Source organism: Staurois parvus, unplaced genomic scaffold (assembly GCF_062004578.1).
Source record: "Staurois parvus isolate SC_StPar_1 unplaced genomic scaffold, SC_StPar_1.0 ptg002360l, whole genome shotgun sequence".
Taxonomy (NCBI): Eukaryota; Metazoa; Chordata; class Amphibia; order Anura; family Ranidae; genus Staurois; species Staurois parvus.
Genome location: NW_028320156.1, coordinates 983,054 through 1,010,431, shown reverse-complemented (window position 1 = coordinate 1,010,431; position 27,378 = coordinate 983,054). Strand labels below are relative to the sequence as shown.

General features: G+C 45.2%; 1 protein-coding gene across 4 annotated transcripts in view; it reads right to left on the bottom strand.

Annotated features, from left to right (window-relative positions):
• Nucleotides 1-1,296: 1,296 nt before the first annotated feature.
• The window catches only part of TRIM9 (tripartite motif containing 9), a 174,717-nt gene continuing 148,635 nt past the window's right edge, over nucleotides 1,297-27,378 (bottom strand). For 3 of the 4 annotated variants that reach the window (XM_089665814.1, XM_089665816.1, XM_089665815.1), the window contains 3 exons: nucleotides 25,322-25,625; nucleotides 22,549-22,711; nucleotides 1,297-9,928 (listed from right to left, as the gene is read on the bottom strand). In XM_089665814.1, the coding sequence (XP_089521940.1) occupies nucleotides 9,863-9,928; nucleotides 22,549-22,711; nucleotides 25,322-25,625 (533 nt within the window). In that variant the 3' untranslated portion in view covers nucleotides 1,297-9,862. Of the gene's footprint in view, nucleotides 9,929-22,542; nucleotides 22,712-25,321; nucleotides 25,626-27,378 lie in introns of those variants that run through there. The other variant, XM_089665817.1, reaches the window with a different exon arrangement.

The following is a 27,378-nucleotide window of genomic DNA, read 5'->3' as shown; positions in this document are numbered from 1 at the left end:
AGACAAGGGTCAGCAACAGAAGAATCCAAAAACAAGGCAAGGAGGTGTAGATATGGTAGAGAGCCAGTTATTGAGATGCTATCAGATATCCTGAGCGCTTGGCCTGTGATGCTCAAATAAAGTGCTCCAGCACCACAGCCATGATTGGCTGTGGTGCTGCAGCACTTTATTTGAGCATCACAGGCCTGAGGTGAAGGAACAGGCAGAGATGCTTCGTAACTGGAGTAGGAACTGGCTGTAGAGCAGGGTCCACCACCAATGAGACACCAGCTGGGCCGAAGACAGCAGCTGTTAACAGGTAATAGGAAGGAAGGAAGTGTTGTCACTGTTGCTTGGCGATGGAGATGCAAGCTGAGGCTGGAAGGTGGGGAGCAAAGATGAAGCATTAGACTGTCAGGTACTCTTTACAACCACCTTAAGTTATATCACTCACATTCACTTCACCGCACCCCCATGGCAATAGTAAACATAAAAGTTATGCATACACCTATTAGGCCTATTATTCCTGATTAATACTGACAGGCCATTGGCCATTTTATATACTGTACCGTTGTATCATCTGCAGTCTCTTAATTGTAGTTTAAAAACACCTCATTGTGCCATGTGCCTCTACATTTACTCCAAATAAAATAGACCTGGTGTAAGGACCTGGATCACCTGCTGGTGGCACCATGGATCCCAGAGCTGAAGGTTGTAGTTCACAGGTAGGTGCCTCCCAGCAGTCAGTAGATCCCAGTACTGTCTCCACCTGATGCTGGCTGCTGGGAGGGTATATAGTCCTTCTTCTGCTAGTGTCTCTTGCTTCAGTGTTTTGCTCTACTAGCCAGATATTGCTTGCCATTTATCCTGATCTTGCTTTTACCTTGTACCTATACCCTGTACTCTGCTGCCTTCTACCCACTTCCCTTGTTCCCAGTCTTGGTTCCCCCTTCCCTGCACCTCCAATTCTGCTCTGCTTTCCTATGTTCCTCATTTTGTACATCATTTATATAGTTAGTTTGTTAGTTTTTCTGTTACTTAGGCTGCTATGAGATTTGAACATGGTTATGGTTCACTTGTATCTTCATGTCTGCTGGTGTTTGGATGTCTTTTGTTTTAAAATAATCAACTTACTTTGCTATATTCTGTATAGTCTGGTCAAAGTTTCCTAAGTGTAGCTATGCAGATCTGTCCATCCGTGCTGCTGATCATTGACTCTTGAGCCAAGCTTTTTAATTTATGGATGGTGCCTTTAGGATTATTGTCTAAATAAAACATAATGACAGACCACAAATAAAACACTCTGAGACCTAGAAATTCCCTCAGAAAATTAATTTATTGGTATCAGCCAACATAATTTATATTATTTCAATACATCATCTGCAGAGGGTGATAGCTACACATACAAGTGAACTAGGCAACACAAGTCACTGGTGATCCGCTAAGCATCATCATTTACTCACCACGAGGGGTGAACAAGCCCACAGTGGCCCAGCCATTGCGTCTCATCAGAAAAAAAAAATTAAAAAAAACGTCAGCGTTGTCCAGCAACAGAGGTCTTCTGTAGCTAAGATTAGCTAATGGACACACAGAAGAGAACAAAGTAGCACCGGTCAAAATAAAATAGCAAATGTAACTTTTCTACGTCTATACTCAACACGAATAGCTGAAATCCCCTATGTACATTCAGAGTGGGAATGTTACTTTGCCCAGCAATAATGGGAAATTGGTAAGTACTTTAAAGTGTACCTATGTTATAAAATAAAGGCAAAGCAACATGCGTGTTTTGGGCTCCCATGCCTATCACCAGCAGTAGTGAGGTCATAGGAATGGAGGAGTCAACTTGCAGCCAGAGCTAAGGTGCGATAAGATCGGCAAAGCATTACTGAAGTAGCTGAATTTGGCCTGAATAGCCCCTTGATGGTACTCCCCCAACATCTTGTACTTCAGCAGGAACCATATGTTCAGTGCCATGGCATTGGTCACATGAGTCTATCAGTTTCCCATCTTTATGTTTTGCAACTCTACCACTATTTTTAAGTCTACCCAGGGTTTAATGTTAATGGGGCTTTATTTAATAACATCACACAACCAACAGAGAAAGACCCTATGTGATGGACATGTGTCGTTCTTCAACTTAGAAATGTAAGAGTTGATGTTCTTGTACACATAAATACAGTGAATTTGACCCTTTTGTTTACATTTGTTCTTCCTAGCCATGGTTGCAGAGGGATCCAACTAGAGTGCATTAAACAAAATGCCACAACTTCGACCTCGTCACAGGGACCCCAATGGCCCAGTATAATTCCAAGCAAAGTGAAAGCACCTCTGACAGCATGTGTGCATTGAGCATTCACCCCAGGCAGGAGACCCAGTGGTGGCTCTATATACAAAAATTACCCCAAAGTCCAAAGTGCTATTAATTCGCCACTGGAGTAGTGATTATGTCATCAAGCTGAAGCCTCACTAATGTCATTTATGCACTTTGGAAGACACATCGTACAGCTCCTGTCTACAAGGGGGGATTCCAGTGTTCCCTTCCCTGCAAATACGGGAGCAATATGCTTTAGATCCCCAGCAGACACTGGGCCCAGCAATAAGGCCTAGGACACACCACACCCAAAGTTTGATCTACCATAAAGGACAAAGATATAATAGCAGATGGGCCCATTATTCCCAAAGGGACCTAACGTTCCCCACACACTATTGGTGGTGCAAAGTTGTCACAAAAAAAGTTGCAAATTGTAATAAATGATCTATTATGTTGTAGTGAACTTAGTTTGTAACATCCAGGGTTCCAGGACACCCCCTCAAGGGGTGGCTATGGATTCCTTGAGCTGTGGCTAACTGCCCTCCCATCTGCTGGTGCCTGCATAATTCAAGATCCAACCCAACTTAGCAGAGCCAGCACATGACTGCAAGATTGTCATTCCAGCCACCCTTGTAAGGGGACATTCTTTCCATTGATCACCACCAATATAAGAGGCATTTTCCCCTTGAGCCCGATAGACTAATCTTACCAGGAGTGAAACCTGAAAATTATTTCAAGGGTTCCTCTAAGGCAAAGACCCTTTGCCTGGCTTTATCTGGCCCATGGAGCACTATTCCACCGAATGATGCCAATGAAAGGACACCATCAATGAAGCACTATTCTCTTCACTGATATGAACAACGGGGCACTATTCCTCCTAGTGAAACCAATTATGGAGCACTGATGCCGAGGCATTTTGTACTTCCAATGGCCAGTCATTGAAGGACAAAACATGAAGGACAGTAAACTGGCTCGCTGCTTAGAGAGTTTGGAGACCCCTGCTCTAAGGTAAGAAAGTCGAGAAAGGCTGGTTTATTAGGAGTCCAGCACCATCTACTGCTTGGCGCACCAATGCACTAATTCTTTGAGCTAAAAATATATGCAATCGCTTCAATTACATATCACACAAACTGCGATATTTCTTTGAAATGTCGCAAATAGGGATGAACCTATTTCTGATGCACATGTCACATTCAACAGGAACATGCATTGTGAATCGGTGTTGATTGCTGCACTAGTAAAAAGGTCGACCTGTGCTATTTTAATGCTGATAGTCTGTCGGGCCCATTGTGTTTGGAAAAACTGCAAAAATCGATTCAGATATGGAAATGCAACTGATGACATCACCAGGCTGTCCCTTGATTTACATCACTAGCTCCAGTTTCCTAATTGGTAATGGCTTGGCACTGGCCTTTTGTCTGCAGTGGATTTACCAGTAATTCTAGGATAGTATACACAATGACATGATCAAAACTTTGTGGACATCTGACCATCACACCTTTACAGGTCTGTTGAATTACCCATTACAAAAACATGGGTTGCCCATGTTTTGAACCCTTTCAGCCAAAAGAACATTTGTGAGGTCAGGTACTGATGTTGGATGAGAGGAACTGGTGTTTTAATTCATCCCAAGGGTGTTGAGTAGGGTTGAGGTCAGGACTCTACAGGACACTCTAGTTCCTCCACCCCAAACTCGCTCATCGATGTCTTTATGGAACTGGGGATCAGGGGCACAGTCATGCTGGAACTGTTACTACACAGTTGGAAGGACACAATTATCTAAAATGTATAATGCAGCATTAACAGAACCCTCCACAGGAAACACCTGAACTCAATCATTTAGAGCAGGAGACTCCAAACTGCCTGTGGGCCAGATGTGGCCCTTTGCTTGCCTTTATCTGGCCCTTGGGATATTATTCCTCTCATTATTATTCCTTCCAATGATGCCAGCAACGACACCAACGGTGGGGCATATTTTTGCTCACTGACATGAAAGGTGAGTCCATTTTCTTTCTTCTGACACCAACAACTCTGCATACTTGCTTCCACTGATTTAAATGTTGGAACTTTTCATCCAACAACTTTTGATACCAACAATGAGGCACTATTCCTCCCACTGACATCAATGATGGGGCACTATCCCTCCCACTGACACCAAAGATGGGGCACTATTCCTCCCACTGATACCAATGATGGGGCACTACTCCTCCCACTGACACCAATGATGGGGCACTATTCCTCCCACTGATACAAATCATGGGACTTTATTCCTTCTATGGACACCAAAGATGGGGCATAATTCCTCCCACTGATACCAATGATGGGGCACTATTACTCCCACTAATACTAATGATGAGGCACTATTCTTGCCACTGACACCAATGATGGGGCACTATTCCTCCCACTGATACCAATGATGGGGCACTATTCCTCCCACTGACACCAATGATGGGGCACTATTCCTCCCACTGATACCAATGATGAGGCACTATTCCTCCCACTGACACCAATGATGAGGCACAATTCCTCCCACTGACACCAATGATGAGGCACAATTCCACCCACTAATACCAATGATGGGGCACTATTCCTCCCACTAATACCAATGATGAGGCACAATTCCACCCACTAATACCAATCATGGGGCACTATTCCACCCACTGATACCAATGATGAGGTACTATTCCACCCACTAATACCAATCATGGGGCACTATTCCTCTTCCTATTGACCACAGCCCTCCTAAAGGCTGAAAGACAATAAACTGGCCCTTTGTTGAGAAATTTTGGAGACCCCTGCTTTAGAGGGATGACACCATATTTTTGACCATATAGTGTATATTCTTTGTTTGTTTTGATATTAAATAAAGCCCATCTCCTATTTCTTAATCCAATGCTAACAGGAATGACAGTGGAAATGTATTTCCTTTCAACACTATAAGCAACTACATTCCACCTTGATATTTTGGCTCTACTTTTATAATAAAAAGACATTAAAAACGTCAACTTGCCAGATGGCTTGTAATCGGAATAATTTGGCAACTTGAGACTCCGTTGACAACTCTTCTAGGTTTCATGCAAACTTTAAAGGGAAATTACAGTGTGTTTTTATAGAAATTACATACTTGGAGTCATTATATATTTTATCTTTATGCAACTTTTGCTGTTACTTTTTACATGCTTACCCCACCATGATTCCAAGACTGTATTAAATATGGCTATCGGGATGTTGCGGATTTGCATCTAGCTGCTTAGATAAAAGTAATTAGACACAAAACAAAAAAAAAAAAAAAAAGAAGCAGTAAAGAAGAATCACTGTGCAGCAATACTAAGCTGTAACCACAGGCTGCATACTGTATTTCATAAGCAGATATGGATGCCTCTATGTACATATTTACAGAGAAGCAAAATGTTAGAAAACATTAATGCCAGTGATTTTTATGAAGCAGATCTAACCCACATCTGAAACCTGTGAAATGACTATAGCCTCCCTTTAAACAGCCCAAAATTTTGTAGAACAATAGACATTTCTGCAAAAAAATGTATTCATAATTATATCTTGAAATCTTGCAAAAGAAAAATAGGTCATCTTCTAGACGTTCTGGTTTTGACAATTTCCATATTATGAGCTTCCTGAAAATATATCCCACATCTATCTATAAAGTTTCTACAAAAGTTCAAAATAAATGAGCATTTAGTACTTTTATTAATGATCATTTTGGCACACTTTGTCTGCTGGAAGGTTAGATATAGATGCTTTGCACAGTGGCTAAATGGTTAGCACTTCCACCTGGCAGTACTAGGGTCATTGGTTTGAATCCCAACTATGGCACCACCTGCCTGGAGTTTGCATGTTCTCCCTGTGCCTGCGTGGATTTTCCCCGGGTATTCCGGTTTCCTTCCACACTCCAAAGACATGCTGGTAGGTTAATTGGCTCCTGTCTAAATTGTCCCTAGTATGTGTATGTATGAATGTAAGTTAGGGGCCTTAGATTGTACACCCCTTGAGGGTTAGGGACTGATGTGAATGTACAATATATATGTAAAGCGCTGCGTAAATTGATGGCGCTATATAAGTACCTGAAATAAATAAATAATGCTTTGCTATGGTTAGTTTAAAATTGCTCACTGGTAGGAAAGGTGACTGTAATATGCTAAACTGCCATTGGAGGGCAGCAGAGTACTGTGGAAATTCTAGGCCTGATTAACACAAGTGATGGGTTTGTGAGTTATGCCCTGTACACACGGTAAGAAAATCGTCTGAAAAATTTAGCCGATCCACTGATCGAACGATTTTCTCTTCGTTGATGAGCAGGATGTTTTAACCAATAACGATATTGTGAACGAATAAATCCGGTTGAAAAACAGTAGAAAATGTTTCGCATACGAACAACCGATTTTCTATGCGGTGGTATGACGGTCGTACGAAAAAAATCTACCAAGCGCTATCACGCATGAGCGGAAACAGAAGATGACTCGGATGTTTATGTCCGAGGAATCTTCGTAAACACGAACGAAAAATCCAAATGTTAAAAGTAGATTGGCCTAATGTGATCATGAAAGCAGAATTCTGGATATTATATTTTATGTATCACTATTTATGTATATAGGTCATGTAATAAACAATATTATACTCATTGCTGGTAATTGTTGTGTATATCGCTCATTCTGGCCGGAAGGGCGTGGCTACAAGGTCACACGCACAACGCATCACTTCCACTTGTATGGAAGACGTCAACACTACGTATTGCCTGACGAACAATTTTTTTTAGATTGGTTAATGTGGGCCACGACTTCAACCAACGAACGAACGCCCCTTGGTCGACGGATGACCAATCGGTCGATTTTCCCACCTTAAGTTCAGTTTTCCAACCCTCTCCCGCTGTTGGGTGCTAGCATCTGAAAGCACAAAACATATCCTTCACCAGCGCGGGGGTTTAGTTATTGGTTTAATATGCCCTTTCACACCGCAGGTTAGCGTAGCCTGTGCAACGCGTCAGACAAGTGCACTGATCACCCATTTCACTGTCTATATGAACAAAGCCTTAGAATACTGATTGTGGATTTAGAGACGAAGGTTGTGCTTTGAGGAGATGAAGGATGAGACATTACGCATACTCTAGTACTGTTTAAATTTCAAAATCTACAATAAAAATGTTAAACTTGAAGTGGAACTCCAGACATTTCCTAGAGTTTGGGATAGAGCGGGGAAGAATTAGGACCCCTGTCAGGTTTTTGTTGGGTGTCTGGGTTTCGTTGATTCACTGATACTTGTTTGTCCTGATAACTGTTGTCACCAGCATAGAAAGTGAGAGGAAATCAAAAAAACTTTACAGTTGTTAGAAGCAGAAGAGGAATCTTTGGAACGGGGACACCTATTCTGGAGACAAAATTATGCAAAATATAAGCCACACTCCAAAAGTTGTTTTACTTGTATTTAATGAATGTGAGAAAAGACTACATAGAATCATGTCTCCACTCGAAACCAACTGACGCATTTCACCACTTCTGAATGGGTGGTGAAATGCATCAAGGCTGGTTTTAGGCGGAGACATGATTGTATACAGTCTTCTTATCCAATCGTTGAATACAAGAAGAGCGAGGAGTGAGGTTTATATTGTATATATTTCTGACATGGAGTGGAGAAGGGCTGTGATAGCCGGCACCCAGATTGTCTGCAGGGAGCATGGGTTTGGGGATATTCTGTGGACAGTTGTATAGTGAGGTTTGCTTTTGGACTAATTCCAAACACCCGTGTGAAGGGCCTTCTTAGGCTGCCCCACATGTGCAGGTGTTCTGTTTAGGGGCGTGCAGGCAACCTGTTGAAATCAATGACAGGTAGCTGGACTTGATTTCATGTGCATTCCGAAGCACAGATCCATGCAGGTCCAATGCACAAATCAGAGAGCAATCTGCTTGCACCCTGATTTGTGCATCGGTCCCACACATATGCGCACTTCAGAATGTATGCGGAGGTACATGCAGCCAGCAGCCTGTCATTGATTTTAACATGCTGCCTGCACAGACCTCCATGTGCATTCAAAAGCACAGATCCATGCAGGACCAATGCACAGATCAGAGAGCAATCTGTTTGCATCCTGATCTGTGCATCGGACCCACACATATGTGCACTTCAGAATGTACGCGGAGGTCCGTGCAGCCAACCGCCTCTCATTGATTTTAACAGGCTGCCTGCACAGACCTCCATGTGAATTCCGAGGTGCACATCCATGCAGGTCCAATGCACAGATCAGAGAGCAATCTGTTTGCCTCGTGATCTATGCATCAGCATCCTGGAGCTCCATGTAAATTCCAAAGTGCACGTACGTGAGGGTCTGATGCATGAATCAGGATGCAAACGGATTGCCCTCTGATGTGTGCATTGGACCTACATGGATGTGCGCTTCGGAATGCACATGGAGGTCTGTGCAGGCAGCCTGTTAAAATCAATGACAGGCGGCTGGCTGCACGGACCTATGTGAACCTACACGTACAAACAGATTGCGATCTGATCTGTGCATTGGACCTGCATGGATGTGTGCTTTGGAAAGCACATGGAGGTCCATGCAAGTCCAGCCACCTGTCATTGATTTCAATAGGTTGCCTCAACGATTTCACATATGTCAAGTCTTTTGATAAAAGTTAAAAGGTATACTTGTGATTTGTGTATCCATCTACAAAACATAAGAGTCATCGAGACTTTTCCAGGCCACACCTGACCCCTAATAGTGAACGTTTTTATTTTGAATTAATGTGCGTTTAACATTTCAACATCCATTTAAAGGTTAAGGAACTTTGGCGTCCCCGGACTGCACTTTCCCCAAGAGGGTGTCTAGTGACATTTATCTTCGACCCAAAAAAAGCACAGAAAGGTTTCCAAAATAGTAATACTTTAAGACCATTCTTATATAATTAGAAAAAAAAGCCATCTATAGGAATCTGATATACAATGTAACTTTCTAATGTAACAAGCACCATTGATACAGTTGTATAGGAACGTCACCATACATTCTTTGTGGGAGCAAAATAAAAGGATATATACAAGAAGTCACGAGTCTTTCTTGCAGGCTCAAACAGATCATCTCGATAGAAGATGATCCGGATTCCAAGTTCAAGGCATTCGACCAGCCTGGTTTTACATCATTCTTTGTAGACCAGCCTAAAACTTTGTGACGTATTTCCGCGGTCCTTTATGAAGACATCTGCTCTACTGCGAGGCCGTAAATAACTGACATTGTGTTACAGTTTTGGGGGGTTCTCAGAATTGTAGCAGCAGCATATAGGCCAATGGTCAAAGCGACAATGTCTATGTACAGTCAGGAGTCCACAGAAAAAAGGAAAAGAATGGAATAAATAAACCTGACGATAATAACTCAAGCTGTCTGGGAGTTGGCTGGCCTGAGGTTTGAGGCTGAAAAGGGAACACAGCACTGAGACAGAGCCAGACGTCATGGAATAACTTGTGTTCCTTCCCAGAATCCTTTGCACAGAAATATTTGCTGCACTGGAGTCCAAGGTGATTGATGGGGGGGAAAAAAAAAAAAAAAAAGAAAACGCCACTTCTGATACACTTTTAAGACTGTATAGAGGCTCGAGATGTGTAGAATCCAGGAATAGGCAGACCAGTGTGGAGTGTCACCTACAAAAGGGAGGACAAAGCAAAATGTTATCAATGCACACTTTATCATTTGCCACAGTAGAGCATACATTCTATACTATATCAGGGGTAGGCAACCTCTGAGAGGTGGAAATCTACCTGAACAACATGAAAGAGATTAAAGATCACCAGGGTTGCCGAGCCCTTTTTAAAAGGGAAATTAACTAGCAAGGCGGGAGAGAGAGGAAGAGAAGCCGGCTTTCAGCTGCTACGGGGGCAAAGTACAGGGGATCGGTGGATCGGCTAAGGTAAATGCCACCCCTCTTGTCCAGGTTCCCCTTCTTTCTGCGGCCCCCCTGTGTACTCCCTACCCCCTTGCAGCACTGCCGGTTTCCCTTTGATGATCTGCAAATGTGGGAGGAGCAGTCCAAGGGTTGACGATGAAGGGACGCGATCTACCCCTCACCTGCCTGCGGTCAACTGGTAGACTGTAATCAACGGGATGTGGACCCTTGTCCTACAGTGGGGATCGAAAGTTTGGGCACCCCAGCTAAAAATGTGTATTAATGTGCATAAAGAAGCCAAGGAAAGATGGAAAAATCTCCAAAAGGCATCAAATTACAGATTAGACATTCTTATAATATGTCAACAAAAGTTAGATTTTATTTCCATCATTTACACTTTCAAAATAACAGAAAACAAAAAAATGGCGTCTGCAAGAGTTTGGGCACCCTGCAGAGTTAATATCTTGTACTGCCCCCTTTGGCAAGTATCACAGCTTGTAAACGCTTTTTGTAGCCAGCCAAGAGTCTTTCAATTCTTGTTTGAGGTATCTTTGCCCATTCTTCCTTACAAAAGTCTTCCAGTTCTTTGAGATTTCTGGGCTGTCTGTCACGCACTGCTCTTTTAAGGTCTATCCATAGATTTTAAATTATGTTGAGGTCAGGAGATTGTGAAGGCCATGGCAAAACCTTCAGTTTACGCCTCTTGATGTAATCCCCCGTGGATTTCGAGGTGTGTTTAGGATCATTATCCATTTGTAGAAGCCATCCTCTCTTTAACTTCAGCTTTTTCACAGATGGCATCAAGTTACCATCCAAAATTTGCTGAAATTTTATTGAATCCATTTTTCCTTCTACTCGTGAGATGTTCCTGTCAAGGTCCTACCTTTCTTCAGAGCTTGTGCATCTCCATGAGCTGGCATCCATCTTGGTTTTCTGCAAAGCATGGTGGGAACCTTTATGCCTTCAGGCTTCTGCGGCTCCTCCTCAGAAGGGTGTGGTTGAGCACATTTAAACCTGCTGTCTGCAAGTGTGCTCTGCACTTGTGTCCTGTATGTTGCCCTGTTGCAAGCTCTTGTGTTGTTCCCATTGCTCTCCTGGTAACCGACTTGGCTTGGACAAGACTACTCTCTGCGTTAACCCTTTACCTGACCTTCCGTTGCTGAACCCGGCCCGTGACCTGAGTATTCTTGCCTACCGTCTAGTACCGTCTGCTCCGTTGTTATTGACCCGGCTTGTCTGATTACTCTACTCGTGTTCCCATCTAGCTCCCACCAGCTGTACGCCATTGGCGGCAGTCGTTATCGCAGCTGGGGTCACTCGGGGGCCGCGACCTGGTCTCAGGCTGCATCAAGTCCATCCCCACCATCAGGGGCCCTGGTGAAGGGTAGCCTGGGGCTTAGACTTCGCGCCCTGAGGGACTCTGGTCTGTGGGTAGTGGCTGTCGTCAGTCGCAGCGTGACCGTACCATAGGCCTGCCTGCCCATTCCAGCGTTCCTGCCCTGACATTACACAAGTGCCATGAATCCTGACGGTGCAGGTACGCCTTCGATCCCTATGTTACTCGCCAGACTTGACCAACAGGATCGCTTGTTGGATCAGTTCGCTCAGGCGTTGCAGGCTCTGCTTGCACGCACAGCGCACCTTATCCCTGGGGCTATTAGGTCAGTTGTTACTCCGGTGGACTCTCCCACTGTTGCTCCGGTTGTTGCACCTACCTCCGCATCTGTTGCGGAACCCGCGGTACCCAGAGGTATGACTGGTTCTGCCCCTCTTCCTCAGCGCTTTGGGGGGGGAACCGAGTCAGTGTCGTGGTTTCCTTAACCAATTGGGGATTTACTTTGAATTAATACCTCATGCTTTCCCTACTGAGAGGGCTAAGGTGGGCTTCCTAATCTCGCTACTCTCTGATAGGGCCTTGGCCTGGGCTAATCCCTTATGGGAGAGGAATGACTTGGTGATTCACGTTTACCCGTTTCGTTGCCTCCTTCCGTACGGTATTCGACGTACCCGCTCGCTCTGCTTCTGCTGCCAAATTGCTCATGTCCATGCATCAGGGTTCACGAACCGTTGCCGAGTACGCCATCGAATTTCGTACTTTGGCGGCAGAGGTGGGTTGGAACAATGAGGCTCTAGTGGCTGCTTTCTCTCATGGTCTCTCTGATGCGTTGAAGGACGAGATCGCAGCCAAAGAACTGCCTGTGGAGTTAGAGGCACTCATCTCCTTCCTAATCTTGATTGACACCAGGCTCAGAGAGAGGCCTTCATTTAAGGAGCGGCTGCGGAGGCCTCCTAACCGTTTGGCGCCTACGTTTTCAGTCCCACCCGTGCCTCCCTCTCCTCCCACGCCTCTTGGGGATGGTTTGTCTGGTAGTGAGCCCATGCAGCTGGGGTTTGCTCGCCTTTCCGAGGGGGAGCGGGCCTCTCGGCGTCGGGAGGGTCGCTGCCTGTACTGTGAACTCGGGGGGCATTTTCGGCAGTCCTGTCCGGTCCGTCCGGGAAACGCCCGCACCTGAGATCCTGTCGGGGGCAGATCTTGGGTGGAGTTTCCTCGTCCCCGGTTTCCCGTAAAGATAAACCGCTTATCACCGTTGTCCTCTCTTGGACAGGAGGCTCAGTGACGGCCCAGGCGCTGGTAGACTCTGGGGCTGGCGGTTTGTTTATGGACAGTTCGTTTGCGGCCCAGTACTCCATTCCTCTGCAGGCTCGAGAGACTCCATTGGTTCTCGAGGCGATAGATGGCAGGCCCTTGCAGCCATCGCAGGTTACCCACGAGACCCTGCCGGTGGAGGTAGCTATTGGGGCTGTTCACAGGGAATTGGCCTATTTCCAGTAATTTCTTCCCCGCACTACTCCGTGGTTTTGGGATATCCCTGGCTTCAGAGGCACAATCCGACCTTTGATTGGCGATCGGCCGAGATTCTCTCATGGTCACCACGGTGTGGGGCTGGTTGCATCCGTGGTCCGGTTAAGGTGCTGTGCACCTCCTCGGACTCTGTGCTGCCCACTGAATATGGGGAGTACCTGGACGTGTTTGACAAGGTGCGCGCCGGTGCCCTGCCTCCTCAGCGTCCATACGATTGTGCCATAACCTTACAAACTGGTGCTACTCCTCCGTGGCAGGGTGTATCCTCTTTCGGTGGCAGAGAATCAGGCCATGGAGGAATACGTTGCGGATGCGCTTTCTCGGGGGCACATTCTCAAGTCTACGTCTCCAGCAGGAGCTGGGTTTTTTTTCGTGGAAAAGAAGGGAGGTGAGCTGAGACCCTGCATTGATTTTAGGGGTCTCAATTGGATCACGATTAAAAATGCTTATCCTATTCCGTTGATCACCGAGTTGTTTGACCGCCTCAAGGGAGCAACAGTCTTTACTAAACTCGACCTTAGGGCTGCCTACAACCTTGTACGGATCAAGGAGGGCGATGAGTGGAAGACCGCGTTCAACACCAGAACCGGCCACTATGAATACCTGGTTATGCCCTTCGGGTTGTGTAACGCACCCGCGGTCTTTCAGGAGTTTATTAACGATGTCTTACGTGACTTGTTGCAGCAGTGCGTGGTGGTTTACTTGGACGACATCCTGGTTTACTCTGCATCTATGGAGACTCATATCCAGGATGTTAAGCGGGTGCTGCAACGGTTACGTGAAAACGAGCTTTTCTGTAAGCTCGAGAAGTGTGAATTTCACCAATCCCAGGTTGCCTTTTTGGGCTACATCATTTCCCCGGTTGGGTTTTTCTATGGACCCTGAGAAGGTTTCAGTGGTTCTGCAGTGGCCTCGTCCCAGTGGTCTTCGGTCCATTCAGCGCTTTTTGGGATTTGCCAACTATTATCGGAAGTTTATCAGGAACTTTTCCACACTGTCCAAGCCTCTCTCAGATCTGACCAAGAAGGGCAGTAACCCTCACGAGTGGTCACCCGAGGCCATCTCAGCTTTCAAGGCTTCACTTCGGCCCCAATTCTGTCTCATCCCAATCCTGGGTTGCCTTTTGTTCTCGAGGTTGATGCATCTGAGACAGGAGTAGGCGCCCTCTTGTCCCAGCGTCGGTCACCCGAGGGACCCCTACTTCCTTGTGGGTTCTACTCCAAGAAGCTTTCCTCTGCAGAGTGCAACTACCAGATTGGAGACAGGGAGTTGTTGGCCATTATTCTGGCTCTCAAGGAATGGAGGCACCTGCTTGAGGGTTCTGTGGTCCCGGTCCTAGTTCTCACTGACCACAAGAACCTCACATATCTCTCGGAAGCTAAGAGGTTGACACCCCATCAGGCCAGGTGGGCTCTGTTTTTGTCACGTTTTAACTATGTGGTCTCTTACTTGCCTGGTTCCAAGAATGTCAGGGCTGATGCCTTGTCGCGGCAATACTCTGAACTGTCCAGGGAGGACACTGAGCTGACCTCGGTCATTCCTCCAAACCAGATCCTGGCTGCCATTCGTACCAACCTGACTTCTCCCCTTGGGGAGCAGATTTTGGCAGCTCAAACTAACGCTCCCCCTGAGAGACCGGCTGGAAGATGTTTTGTACCTGAGGGATTGCGTACCCGCTTGCTACGTACCTACCATAATTCCAAGACTGCCGGTCATCCTGGTAGGAACCAATTGTCCTGGGTCGTTTCTCGGTTATTCTGGTGGCCATCTCTCCGTTCTGACATCGCCTCATATGTAGCAGCTTGTTCGGTCTGTGCCCAGAATAAATCTCCTCGGCACCTTCCATTGGGCCTTCTGCAACCCATTCCCAATGGGGAGCGTCCCTGGTCACACCTGGGCATGGATTTTATTGTGGATCTTCCTGCGTCTCAAAGTCATACGGTCATTCTTATGGTGATCGATCGTTTTTCTAAGATGTGCCATTGCGTTCCGTTCAAGAAATTGCCGACTGCACAAGAACTGGCTACGGTTTTCGCCAAGGAGATCTTTCGCTTGCACGGGTTGCCCAAGGTGATTGTCTCGGACCGTGGGAGCCAGTTTGTGTCCAGGTTCTGGCGCGCCTTCTGCTCCCAGTTGGGTATCGAGCTTTCCTTCTCTTCGGCCTACCACCCTCAGTCCAATGGGGCTGCGGAGCGTTCCAACCAGGCCCTGGAACAATTCCTTCGTTGCTATATATCGGATCATCAGGACAACTGGGTCGATCTCCTGCCATGGGCAGAGTTTGCGAGGAACTCGGCTGTCAACTCCTCCTCTGGGATGTCCCCCTTCATGGCCAACTATGGGTTCCAACCCGCTGTATTGCCTGAGTTGTTCTCTCCACAGGACATTCCGGCTGTGGATAACCACCTGGCTGCTCTGCGCTCCTAATGGGGGCAGATTCAGAGGTCCTTGAAGGACTCAGCACAGCGCCAGAAGCTCCAGGCTGATCGTAGACGGTTGCCCGCTCCCTCATACCAGGTCGGAGATCGGGTGTGGTTGTCCACTCGCAACCTCAAGCTTTGGGTGCCCGCACCAAAGCTGGCCCCCCGTTTTGTTGGTCCTTTCCGCATTCTTCGCAGGGTGAACCCGGTTGCCTATGCCCTTGCTCTTCCTCCTGGGATGCACATCTCCAATGTCTTCCACGTATCCCTGTTGAAACCTCTGATCTGTAATCGCTTTACTGCCTCTCCGCCTCGGCCTCGTCCTATCAGGGTCGACGGCCATGAGGAGTATGAGGTGAGCCGCATCTTGGATTCTCGGTTGGTCCGCGGTCGGGTACAGTTTTTGGTCCATTGGCGTGGTTATGGTCCCGAGGAACGTTCCTGGGTTCCTTCCGCAGATGTTCATGCTCCTGCCCTCCTCTGCGCTTTTCACGCCCGATTTCCTCAGAAACCTTTTGTGGAGCCACGGAGGGGGAAGGGCCCTTGAGGAGGAGGTACTGTCAAGGTCCTACCTTTCTTCAGAGCTTGTGCATCTCCATGAGCTGGCATCCATCTTGGTTTTCTGCAAAGCATGGTGGGAACCTTTATGCCTTCAGGCTTCTGCGGCTCCTCCTCAGAAGGGTGTGGTTGAGCACATTTAAACCTGCTGTCTGCAAGTGTGCTCTGCACTTGTGTCCTGTATGTTGCCCTGTTGCAAGCTCTTGTGTTGTTCCCATTGCTCTCCTGGTAACCGACTCGGCTTGGACAAGACTACTCTCTGCGTTAACCCTTTACCTGACCTTCTGTTGCTGAACCCGGCCCGTGACCTGAGTATTTTTTGCCTACCGTCTAGTACCGTCTGCTCCGTTGTTATTGACCTGGCTTGTCTGATTACTCTACTCGTGTTCCCATCTAGCTCCCACCAGCTGTACGCCATTGGCGGCAGTCGTTATCGCAGCTGGGGTCACTCGGGGGCCGCGACCTGGTCTCAGGCTGCATCAAGTCCATCCCCACCATCAGGGGCCCTGGTGAAGGGTAGTCTGGGGCTTAGACTCCGCGCCCTGAGGGACTCTGGTCTGTGGGTAGTGGCTGTCGGCAGTTGCAGCGTGACCGTACCATAGGCCTGCCTGCCCATTCCAGCGTTCCCGCCCTGACAGTTCTCTGTGCCACTGGCTGCAACACAACCCCAAAGCATGATTGATCCAACCCCATGCTTAACAATTGGACAGAGGTTCTTTTCATTAAATTCTGTGCCCCTTCTTCTCCAAACGTACCTTTGCTCATTCCGGCCAAAAAGTTCAATTTTAACCTCATCGGTCCACAGAACTTGTTTCCAAAATGCATCAGGCTTGTCTATATGTTCATTTGCAAAGTTCAAACGATGATTTTTGTGGTGAGGACGTAGAAGAGGTTGTCTTCTGATGACTCTTCCATGAAGACCATTTTTGTACAAGTATCTCTTTATAGTGGAATAGTGTACCACAACTCCAGTGTCTGCCAGATCTTTCTGGAGGGATTGTGCAGTCAAACGTGGGTTTTGAATTGTTTTTCTCACAATCCTGCGAGCTGTTCTGTCTGATACTTTTCTTGGTCTTCCAGATCTTGCTTTTAACTTCCACTGTTCCTGATGACTGCCATTTCTTCATTACATTCCAAACAGAGGATATTGACATCTGAAAACGCTTTGCTATCTTCTTCTAGCCTTCTCCAGCTTTGTGAGCGTCAACTATTTTCAGTTTCAGTTTTCTAGACAACTGCTTAGAAGAACCCATGGTGCTGATTGTTGGGGCAAGGTCAGATGAGTCTGGGCATTTAAAACCTTTGAGATTGATATCACCTGGTCTTCCCAGACGATGATTGAGAACAATCCATGACACTGGCAGGTCTCAGCTTTGCAAAGGGGGCAGTGCATGCTATAAATTCTGCAGGGTGCCCAAACTTTTGCAGACGCCATTTTTTTGTTTTCTGTTATTTTGAAAGTGTAAATGATGGAAATAAAATCTAACTTTTGTTGACATATTCTAAGAATGTCTAATCTGTAATTTGATGCCTTTTGGAGATTTTTCCATCTTTCCTTGGCTTCTTTATGCACATTAATACACATTTTTAGCTGGGGTGCCCAAACTTTCGATCCCCACTGTATATAGTATTTTAGTCTAAGTGCCACTTTCACTTATACATGGTGAAGTCTGCCTCCAGTCCATCAAGATCACACTACTGAACACCCATTGGTCCTCCTTCTATATCCCACCACAGCATACACACCTCACTTCCCTGTACAAGCCTGCAATGATATCACCTTTCCCCGAACTCCCCATTCCATAAACTGATAACTCCGATAGACCCTTCCCTGCACTCCCCATTCTATATACTGACTATTCCGATAGACCCTTCCCTGCACTCCCCATTCTATATACTGACTATTCCGACAGACCCTTCTCTGAACTCCCCATTCTATATACTGACTATTCCGATAGACCCTTCTCTGCACTCCCCATTCAATATACTGACTATTCTGATAGACCCTTCTCTGCACTCCCCATTCAATATACTGACTATTCTGATAGACCCTTCCCTGCACTCCCCATTCTATATACTGACTATTCTGATAGACCCTTCCCTGCACTCCCCATTCTATACACTGACTATTCTGATAGACCCTTCTGTGCACTCCCCATTCTATATACTGACTATTCCGATAGACCCTTCTGTGCACTCTCCATTCTATATACTGACTATTCCGATAGACCCTTCCCTGCACTCCCCATTCTATATACTGACTATTCCGATAGACCCTTCTCTGAACTCCCCATTCTATATACTGACTATTCTGATAGACTCTTCTGTGCACTCTCCATTCTATATACTGACTATTCCGATAGACCCTTCTCTGCATTCCCCATAATAAATAATACCAACTCCAATATATCCTTCTCTGCAGTCCCTATTCCATATACTGACAAGTCCAATAGACCCTTCTCTGAACTTCTCATTCTGACAACTCTGATAGTCCCTTCTCCACACTCCCTATTCAATATACTGCCAATTCCGATAGACCCTCCTCTGCACTTCCTATTGTATTTACTAACTATTCCGATAGAATGGGAAGTTCAGAGAAGGGTCTATCGGAATAGGTAGTAAATACAATAGGGAGTGCAGAGAAGGGTCTATTGGAGTTGTCTTTATATTGAATGAGGAGTGAGGAGAATGGACTATCAGAATGGTCAGTGTTAGAAAGGGTATTGAGGAGAAGGGTCTATCTGAATAGTTAGCATATGCAATAGGGAGTGCGGAGAAGGGTCTATTGGAGTTGTTAGTGTTAGAATGGGAAGTTCAGAGAATGGTCTAACACTAACAACTCCAATAGACCCTTCTCCGCACTCCCTATTGTATTTACTATTCCGATAGACCCTTCTCTGAACTCCCCATTCTATATAATGCCAACTCCGGATAGATCCTTCTCTGCACTCTCTGTTCCATATACTGACAAGTCCAATAGATATTTCTCCACACTCTCCATTCTATAAAGTGTCAATTCCGGTAGACCCTTCTCTGCACTCCCCATTCCATATACTGCCAACTCCAATAGATGCTTCTCTGCACTCCTCATTCCATATACTGCCAACTCCAATAGATCCTTCTCTGCACTCACCATTCCATATACTGCCAACTCCAATAGATCCTTCTCTGCACTCACCATTCCATATACTGCCAACTCCAATAGATCCTTCTCTGCACTCCCCATTCCATATACTGCCAACTCCAATAGATCCTTCTCTGCACTCCCCATTCCATATACTGCCAACTCCAATAGATCCTTCTCTGCACTCCCCATTCCACATGCTGCCAACTCTAATAGATCCTTCTCTGCACTCCCCATTCCATATACTGACTATTCCAATAGACCCTTCTCTGCAGTCACCATTCTAACACTGACAACTCTGATAGTCTAGTCTCCGCATTCCCCAGTCAATATACAGACAACTCTAATAGACCCTCCTCTGCATGCCCCATTCTATATACTGCCAACTCCGAAAGACCCTTCTCCGCACTCCCTATTCTATTTACTAACTATTCCGACAGAATGGGAAGTTCAGAGAATAGTCTATCGGAATAGTTAGAAAATACAATAGGGAGTGAGAAGGGTCTATCGGAGTTGTTAGTGTTAGTCCATTCTCTGAACTTCCCATTCTAATACTAACAACTCCAAAAGACCCTTCTCTGCACTCCCTACTGCATATGCTAACTATTCCGATAGACCCTTCTCCTTACTCCCTATTGTATTTTCTTTTACAAAGAGCTTTATTGAATAGTAAGCAAAGATAAACAGACAGTCAAAGCAAAAATTCAATGACCAACATTTACAAATTGTATTAAATGAAGGGAAGCTGGTTCAAGGCATGCATCAATAAAAGCATAATCTGAAAAGTTTACATAGGTGCCCTGAGGGAAAGGATGGGGAAAGGGGTTGGAAGGGAACGGGTAACAAACCTTTGTGGGTCAATGATAATGTAAACTCTAAAGGGAAGTTTTGCTACATCAACATTATAGAAAACGGGAGAGGCACGAGAAGAGGCCTCACCAAAAAAACAGTACATGTTCATGACCTAGAGTTTATAAAGAAATCTAGATTGCAGAAATAGTATTGCGGATGTAGCGCAGAAAACAGCAGGCACAATCCGTAAAATATGTTTAAGGACAGATTAAACAGGAGAGTAGAAAAAGACAAATAGTAGAGAGACACGGACAACACACACAAAAAAAAAAAAAAAAAAAAAAGGGGGGGGGAGGGGCTCCAAGGGGATCACAGCAAAATCCATCCTCATATCGACAGAAGGGACTGGTCGAATCTCGAGGGTTGGGCTATATCCAGCCAGGGACGCCATATCTGCAGAAATTTTGTATGGGTATCCAACAGTATGGCCGTCAGTTTTTCATTAACCATGAAGTTCGTCCGATTTTTGACAGCCTCAAAGCTAAGGACAGGAGTCTTCCAAGCCCTCGCAATTGTCAATTTAGTTGCCATAAATAAGTGTGATGCCAGCTGCCGTTCAGAGCGGAGAAGGCCCTCTAGTGGTTTAAATAGAAGCGCTTCATACGGGTTACGCTTAATGTCTGTGTGAAGAATAGTGCGGAGGAGGGCATACACCCTAATCCATAACCTGCTTACTTTAGGGCAAGTCCACCAGATGGGGGCCATGGTGTCCAATTGTTGTCATCCCCGAAAACAGACCGGGGAATAGGTAGGGATAAAACTAGCTAAACGAGCAGGCGTATAATACCATCGGTATAGAATTTTGTAGGCATTCTCAAGGATAATGACATTCCTGGAACACTTAGATAATGTTTGGGTCATGTTCTGCCAGTCCTGTTGATCCAAGGTCCCCCCTAATTCAGACTGCCAACGCTGATGATAAGAACGAACCGGAGGGGTTCTATATGACATAATGGAAGAATAAATCAAGGAGATCAGACCCGGAGCATGAGGTTTATGTCTGCACTGGCTTTCAAAAGGGGATAGACGATAAGGTCCTGGACGCGGACGTAGAGTATGAATAAAGTGATGAAGTTGAAGATAACCAAAATGTTCTCGAGAGGAATGTTATAAGAAGAACACAGAGTGTCAAAGGTAATTATTCTAGTGGGGGATAGGAGTGAGTGAACATCATAAAAACCATGCGCCTGCCACCAGACAAACTGTCTAGGATTATCCTTACCCGGAGGGAATAATGGGTTATGCAATAGATGTATCAGAGGCAGGTGAGGAGAGATAAGGCCAGCGGAGTATTTGATAGAATCCCAAAGACGAAGCGAAAACGTCAGCGTTGGGCTAAGTGTAGATGGACGTTGGGATATAGGGAGCCATGGCAAGGAGGGGAGCGGTATCGGGTGAGAGTCCATCATATCTACTACAGCCCACAGGGGGAAATGGTGAGATGCATGAATATGAGCTAAAGGGGCAATGTTAGCCGCCAAATAGTAAGACCGGAGATTTGGAACAGATAACCCGCCCGCACTCCGCTGCGCGAATAAGATATGTTTGCTAATTCTGGGTCGAGAGGAGCCCTATTGTATTTTCTAACTATTCCAATAGACCCTCCTCTGAACTTCCCATTCTAACACTAACAGCTCCAATAGACCCTTCTTGTCACTCCCTATTGTATTTACTAACTATGGACTTGGGTACAGGATTATAACTTTTTTTTTTTTCTATGGTTGAACTGGATGGACTTTTGTCTTTTTTCAGCCAGACTAACTATGCAACTATGTAACATGCAGTGCACAGCCTATTTGCCTTTAGTAAATCAACCCCATAATGTCAATGGCATGGCCTGCAATTAGTCCGGGCCTCAATCCAATTGAAAATCTATGGTGGAAATTAAAGAAAATAGTCCATGTCAAGGTTCCAACCTGCAACGCTGATCTGGCAACTGCAACAAGAGAAAGTTGGAGCTGGATTGATAAAGAATATGGTTTGTCGATAGTTAAATTCATACCTCAGAGAATTCACGCTGGTATAAAAGGCAGAGGTGGCGCAACAAAGTACTAGTGGTGTACTGTAATGTTTTTTTTTCATGATTCCATATTTTTTTTCTGCTTAATCTGCAAAAACAGTTTCAAATGACTACAGGTTTCTTTCTTTTTTATTATTTTAAGTGTTTTTTAAAGCCTGAAGGTTGGAATGTTATATGAAATCAGTTTTGAGGCATATCAGTAATTGTTTTTTTTCTACACAATTGAGTGATGATTCCATACTTTTTGCCAGGGGTTGTAATCCGTATTGAATTAGGCCATTCTCTGCACTCCCTATTCCATATATTCACAAATTCCCAGGCCCCTCTCGGTATGCCTCCTTCCATATAAAACTACTCCCTTAGGCACTGTGTATGTTGTAAACTACTGGAAGATAACCTGCACAAGTGAATTGGTTGTTTTGTCATTCCTGGGCAAAGCAAAGGTTCAATTTTAAAATGAAACATATAAAAGGATGACGAAAGACAGCATAGATAACTATAGCATGGATCCACTGAATACAGTTCAAAGCATGATTCATACCTGCACATTCCTATTAAGACTGACAGCAGGAAAGAGCAATCCCTCCATGCTCTCAAATGCCACAGGACCCTGCTGCTCTTCATTGATGGAGAAAGTCAAGGTCCTCCTGGTGAAGTCTAGGAGGACCCCAACCGTGGCACCTTTTGTGATACCCCCTTCAGTCCTGTATGGAAACACAAATACAGAGTTGGTTGTCTTGTCAATTTTACCATGAGAGTTCACCTGACAATGAATAACAGTATCATTCCAGTGACTAGGGACCACTCAGGAACTTTGTGAGATACAAAAAAGTTACTGCAATTCATAATGTATATTCAAAGTCGATGTTAACCCTAACTGAATGACATTTAGTTTGCCAGAGCACCTTGTATCATAAACAACTGCCATTTTTAAAAAAAAAAAAAAACTTATATATTTATCTTTTTTTTTCCTTTTAACCCTCTCTCTGCCAGAGCCGATTGTGCATTTCTTTTTAGGCCTAAATATTACACAAAACCCCAAAACATTATATACAGTATATATTCTGAAAGCAGACACCCTAAAGAATAAAATATTATTATTATTATACAGTATTTATAAAGCACCAACAGTTCGCTCAGCGCTGTACATTACAAAGGGGGACAGAACATGTGACAGAACAATACCAATACAATGCAATACACGAGGGGATTGAGGGCCCTGCTCCTTGGAGCTTACAATCTGGGACTAGTGGTAGTTTAAATATTTAAAAAAGTTATATTAAAGGCAAATTTGGAAAAAAAAAAGTCATACTTACCTGCAGTGGTTTTCACAGAGCAGCTCTGATCCTCCCCATCTCGGGTCCCCCGCCGGCACTCCTAGCCCCTCCCTATTGCAGAGTGCCCCCATAGCAAGGAGCTTGCTATGGGGCAACCCAGCAGGCTTGCTTCATTCAAACACAGAGCACAGCTGAGCCCCATCCCCTGCTCTCACCTCTTTGACTCACTGATTGACAGTAGAGCCAATGGCTGTCTCAGCCAATGAGGAGCAAGAGACCCAGGAGAGCCGCTGCTCTCGTGCACATTGTTGGATCAAGATGGGGCTCAGGTAAGTATTAGGGGGGCTAGGGGAGCTTCACACAGAAGGTTTTTTTGCCTTCATTATTAGGAAGCCTTTAGCCCGGGTTCACACTGATGCGGTTTCACACCAGTTTCTGTGCGATCTTTGCACCGCATCATAATTACACCCCGTTCATACGAACCGCTGCGGGTGTGTATTTTCAGTTAACGACACCCCAAATCAGTTTGCAAAACGCAATGTGATGTGCAGATTCGGATCACATGGATGTGAACACTCATGCGCTTCGATTCTGGTGCAGCCAAAAAAAGGGTCCTGCGGATGCAGTGCGATTTGAGCCGTACAAATCGTATGGCTAAAATTACACCGCACAGAAATCACGTGATTTGCGTTACAGTTCCTGTGCGAATCACATGCGATGTACCGTACCGCACAACTGTGAACCCAGGCTTACAATCACTTTAATTTTAGGGAACATAAATGCAGTCAATTACCCAATTTTTTGGAAAGCTATAGGAAAGACAAGGGTGAGCTTGCACCCAATAAAAACTGTAGATACCCATCATGTCAAAGCTTAAAATTGTGAAATGGTTCAGTACCCTATACTTTCCATAGGCAATGCTTTAAAAGCCCCTGCAGGTCATGAGGTTAGAGTTAACCATGAATAATGGCCCTAGAATTATTGCTCTTACTCTGGCATGTGCAACAATATGTAACATGTGTAGTGCAATCAACGTTTTCTGCCCTGGCCAGGGGCAGACTGACAACTCATGGGGCCCCCCGGCAATAGGGGATCATGGGGCCCCTGTGCCCTCGCCCACACTCAAGCCACACCCAAAAAAGCCTATGAAAGGTACCAGGGGCATCTCATGGAGCCCCCTACTGACTCTGGGCCCTCGGGCAGTGCCCGAGTTTCCAAATAATCAGTCCGCTCCTGGCCCCAGCGCATACATTTACTTTCATACATACATGTACGTGGGGGTGGCTTAAAAATGGGGGGGGGGGGGTGTACATTAAGTGCTTGGGTGGAAATTTAGGTTTTTACACTTTTTAAAATGTTTTTTGACTGATTGTTAATTCATCACATAGGATGCAAGACGGCCCCTAAATGATACATTTAGGGGTGACAGGTTCACTTTAATGAAGCATCAGGGATCTAAAGGACCCCTGATGTCTCACCTGTCCTCCAATGAAGATGAAAGAACGCAGATCATGTTCCATTAGCTTCTTTACCATCCAGTATGACACAGGGACTGAGAAGTGATGCATTACATCATCACTTCTGGGTCAGTAACACAAAGGGGAGACCAACGAATGGACATTTGCTGGCCTCCCACCATTCTACACGGCAGTGCCTGCTGAGTTTGCCGATGGACACACAGAGCCTGGGAAGCATGGCAGGGGTGCATGCGGTGTGGGGGCTGGCCGTTATTGGGGTTTGTAGAAGCAAGCAGGAGCACCAATGGAAGGCAGGGACAGAGCCCTGTCACCCTCTAACAGGAAGTGCCTAAACAAGGAACTTCATAGCAGGATCAACAGCTGTTTTAAGGAAAGCTAGAGATTTTGAAAATATTAAAAAGGACCTTTGAAATTTCCATTAGCATGTCAAGGTTTATACAAGATTTGAGTGATTGGGTTTACATTCGGCTAATATTTGCCAAATAGGCAGCCTATAACTCAAGACAAGGGTACTACCTTCCTCCCAATAAAAACCCCATGACAATAGATGTTGGTTTACCTGTTTGTATGGGAGTTGCTGTGCATGAACCAGCTTCGGTTATTATCCACGTACATAGCCCACGCTTTGTCGTCCTTTCCCAGCATGACATCCTTCATCACCTCTATACGGGCCACGCCAAAGGCTGGGTCTGGGTGATTGTCATACCGGTCAATGGTGAGTTCCCAATAGTGGACTCCCTTGGAGAAGCCTGTCTTGCCCAAGACCACCCTGTCATCATAGCTGTTACATGTGACGGTTAGGTTGTCATTAGAGAAGATGATGTCAGAGTGGGCGGAACCAGGGTCAAACGCAAACCAAGCCACTGTCAAGGAAAACAATAAACGTTCAGTTGATTAATCATCTTTCTATAATTTGATTCAGCATTAATTTTCATATTTTTATGTGTGCAGTCATGCAAAACAAGTGCAAATAAATAGCAAAATGGTTAAAAAAAAGAATGTGATCGGTAATGACACAAAAAGCCATTCTTTTCTGAATTCTTTTTAATGTTTATAAAGTTTTACCACTGGAAGAACATAAATTGCAGTGTGTTAGGATCTACTACTCTTCTGTCTGAGGGCTCTTTCCACTGTCTAACTCAACTACATATCAACGGTTCTTTTTAGGGATCAGGCTGAGGATAAACAGAACATATGCTTTGCGTGTACTACTCATTTCTTTATGTTTGCACCTCTTGAGGGAAGGAAATCCAGTGTAAATTCTAAGTCTCTCCAAATGGAGCTTACACAGGGCTAAGATCTCTACCGCACCCATGTGACAAGGCGGGGTCAATCACTGAGTACCAGTGTTGTCATGTGGAAAGAGTCTGATGATCCTCCACATCTGGATGTATCGGCTATTTTTTTCCACTCTTGGCAGCCCACTTGAGCGGTGGTGGAGTGAAGGAAAGGTAGACATGTCCTGCAAGAAAGGGGGCCATTAAAACAAATCTGTTGCTCCCTTTTATGACATCCCATCTGACAAAACACATAGGGCGGAACCTATCGGTGATGTCATCACGTCCGTTTGGAGAGCCAGTGGGCGTTTCTTATGCTCTGATCCCTTATGGTTTGTGAGTACCCAATAAGTTTGACAATAAATGGTGTTTTAAATGAACTTTACTATGGGATTTCCTTGCTTTCTCCCTGGTATGTTTTGCTGTGCTGAGGCATTTATGTGCGGCACATACAGTGACTGGTTGTGGCATGCTCTTAGGGAACAAGAGAGACTCCAGCCAGAATATGCAGTCAGGGAGTGAAAGGTGTTGATCATCCATCCATTCATCCAGATCTCCTTTGATCTGGGGTATGAACATTTGGTAAGCTGCTCCATGACCACAAAGAGCCTGGTGCACGACTGGGGTGTGAAGAGACTTTTTTCCAATTCACGGTTGAGTTTGTTATTTAATCCATGTTGGACTGTGATATTATAGATTTATATATTTGAGCACAGTTCATGATTTTGATACACACGTATTTATTATGTTTGAATGACAGTGCAACACAATTTTTGAAATTCAAGCAAATTTGTTGCTTTCATAAGCATAGGCAACGCTCATGTATTTCTTTAAATATTAATAAAAAGGGTTCTGTTTAATTCTGAATATGATGAATTTGTTTTTCAGTCCCTGCCAAAAACTACAGGCCAAGTCTACCACACTGAAAAATGACACTACTGGGGGTGTTGTTAACTACCTAAAAGATCTAACGCAAGATGTGAACCAAGACTTCTTGACAGCACTTCATCCCAAAGACATTCAGTAGGGTTGAGGTCAGGGCTATGGGGAGGCCAGTCAAGTTCTCCACACCAAACCATGAATTATGGAGCTGGCGTTGGACACAGAGCCACAGTCATGTTGGCAAAGAAAAGCGTCCTCCCTAAACTGATGCCACAGGGTTGGAAGTACATAATTGTCTAAAATGTAGCCTTCACTGGAAACAAGTAAACTTAATAATTTTAGCAGGGAGGCTACATATCTTTGGCCAAATAGAACCTGTACTCTGGCTTTCTGCCTATTTGTTCAGGGTAAGTGCCTCCAAAAGTACTGAAGTCACGAGGTCAATATAAGACCAACA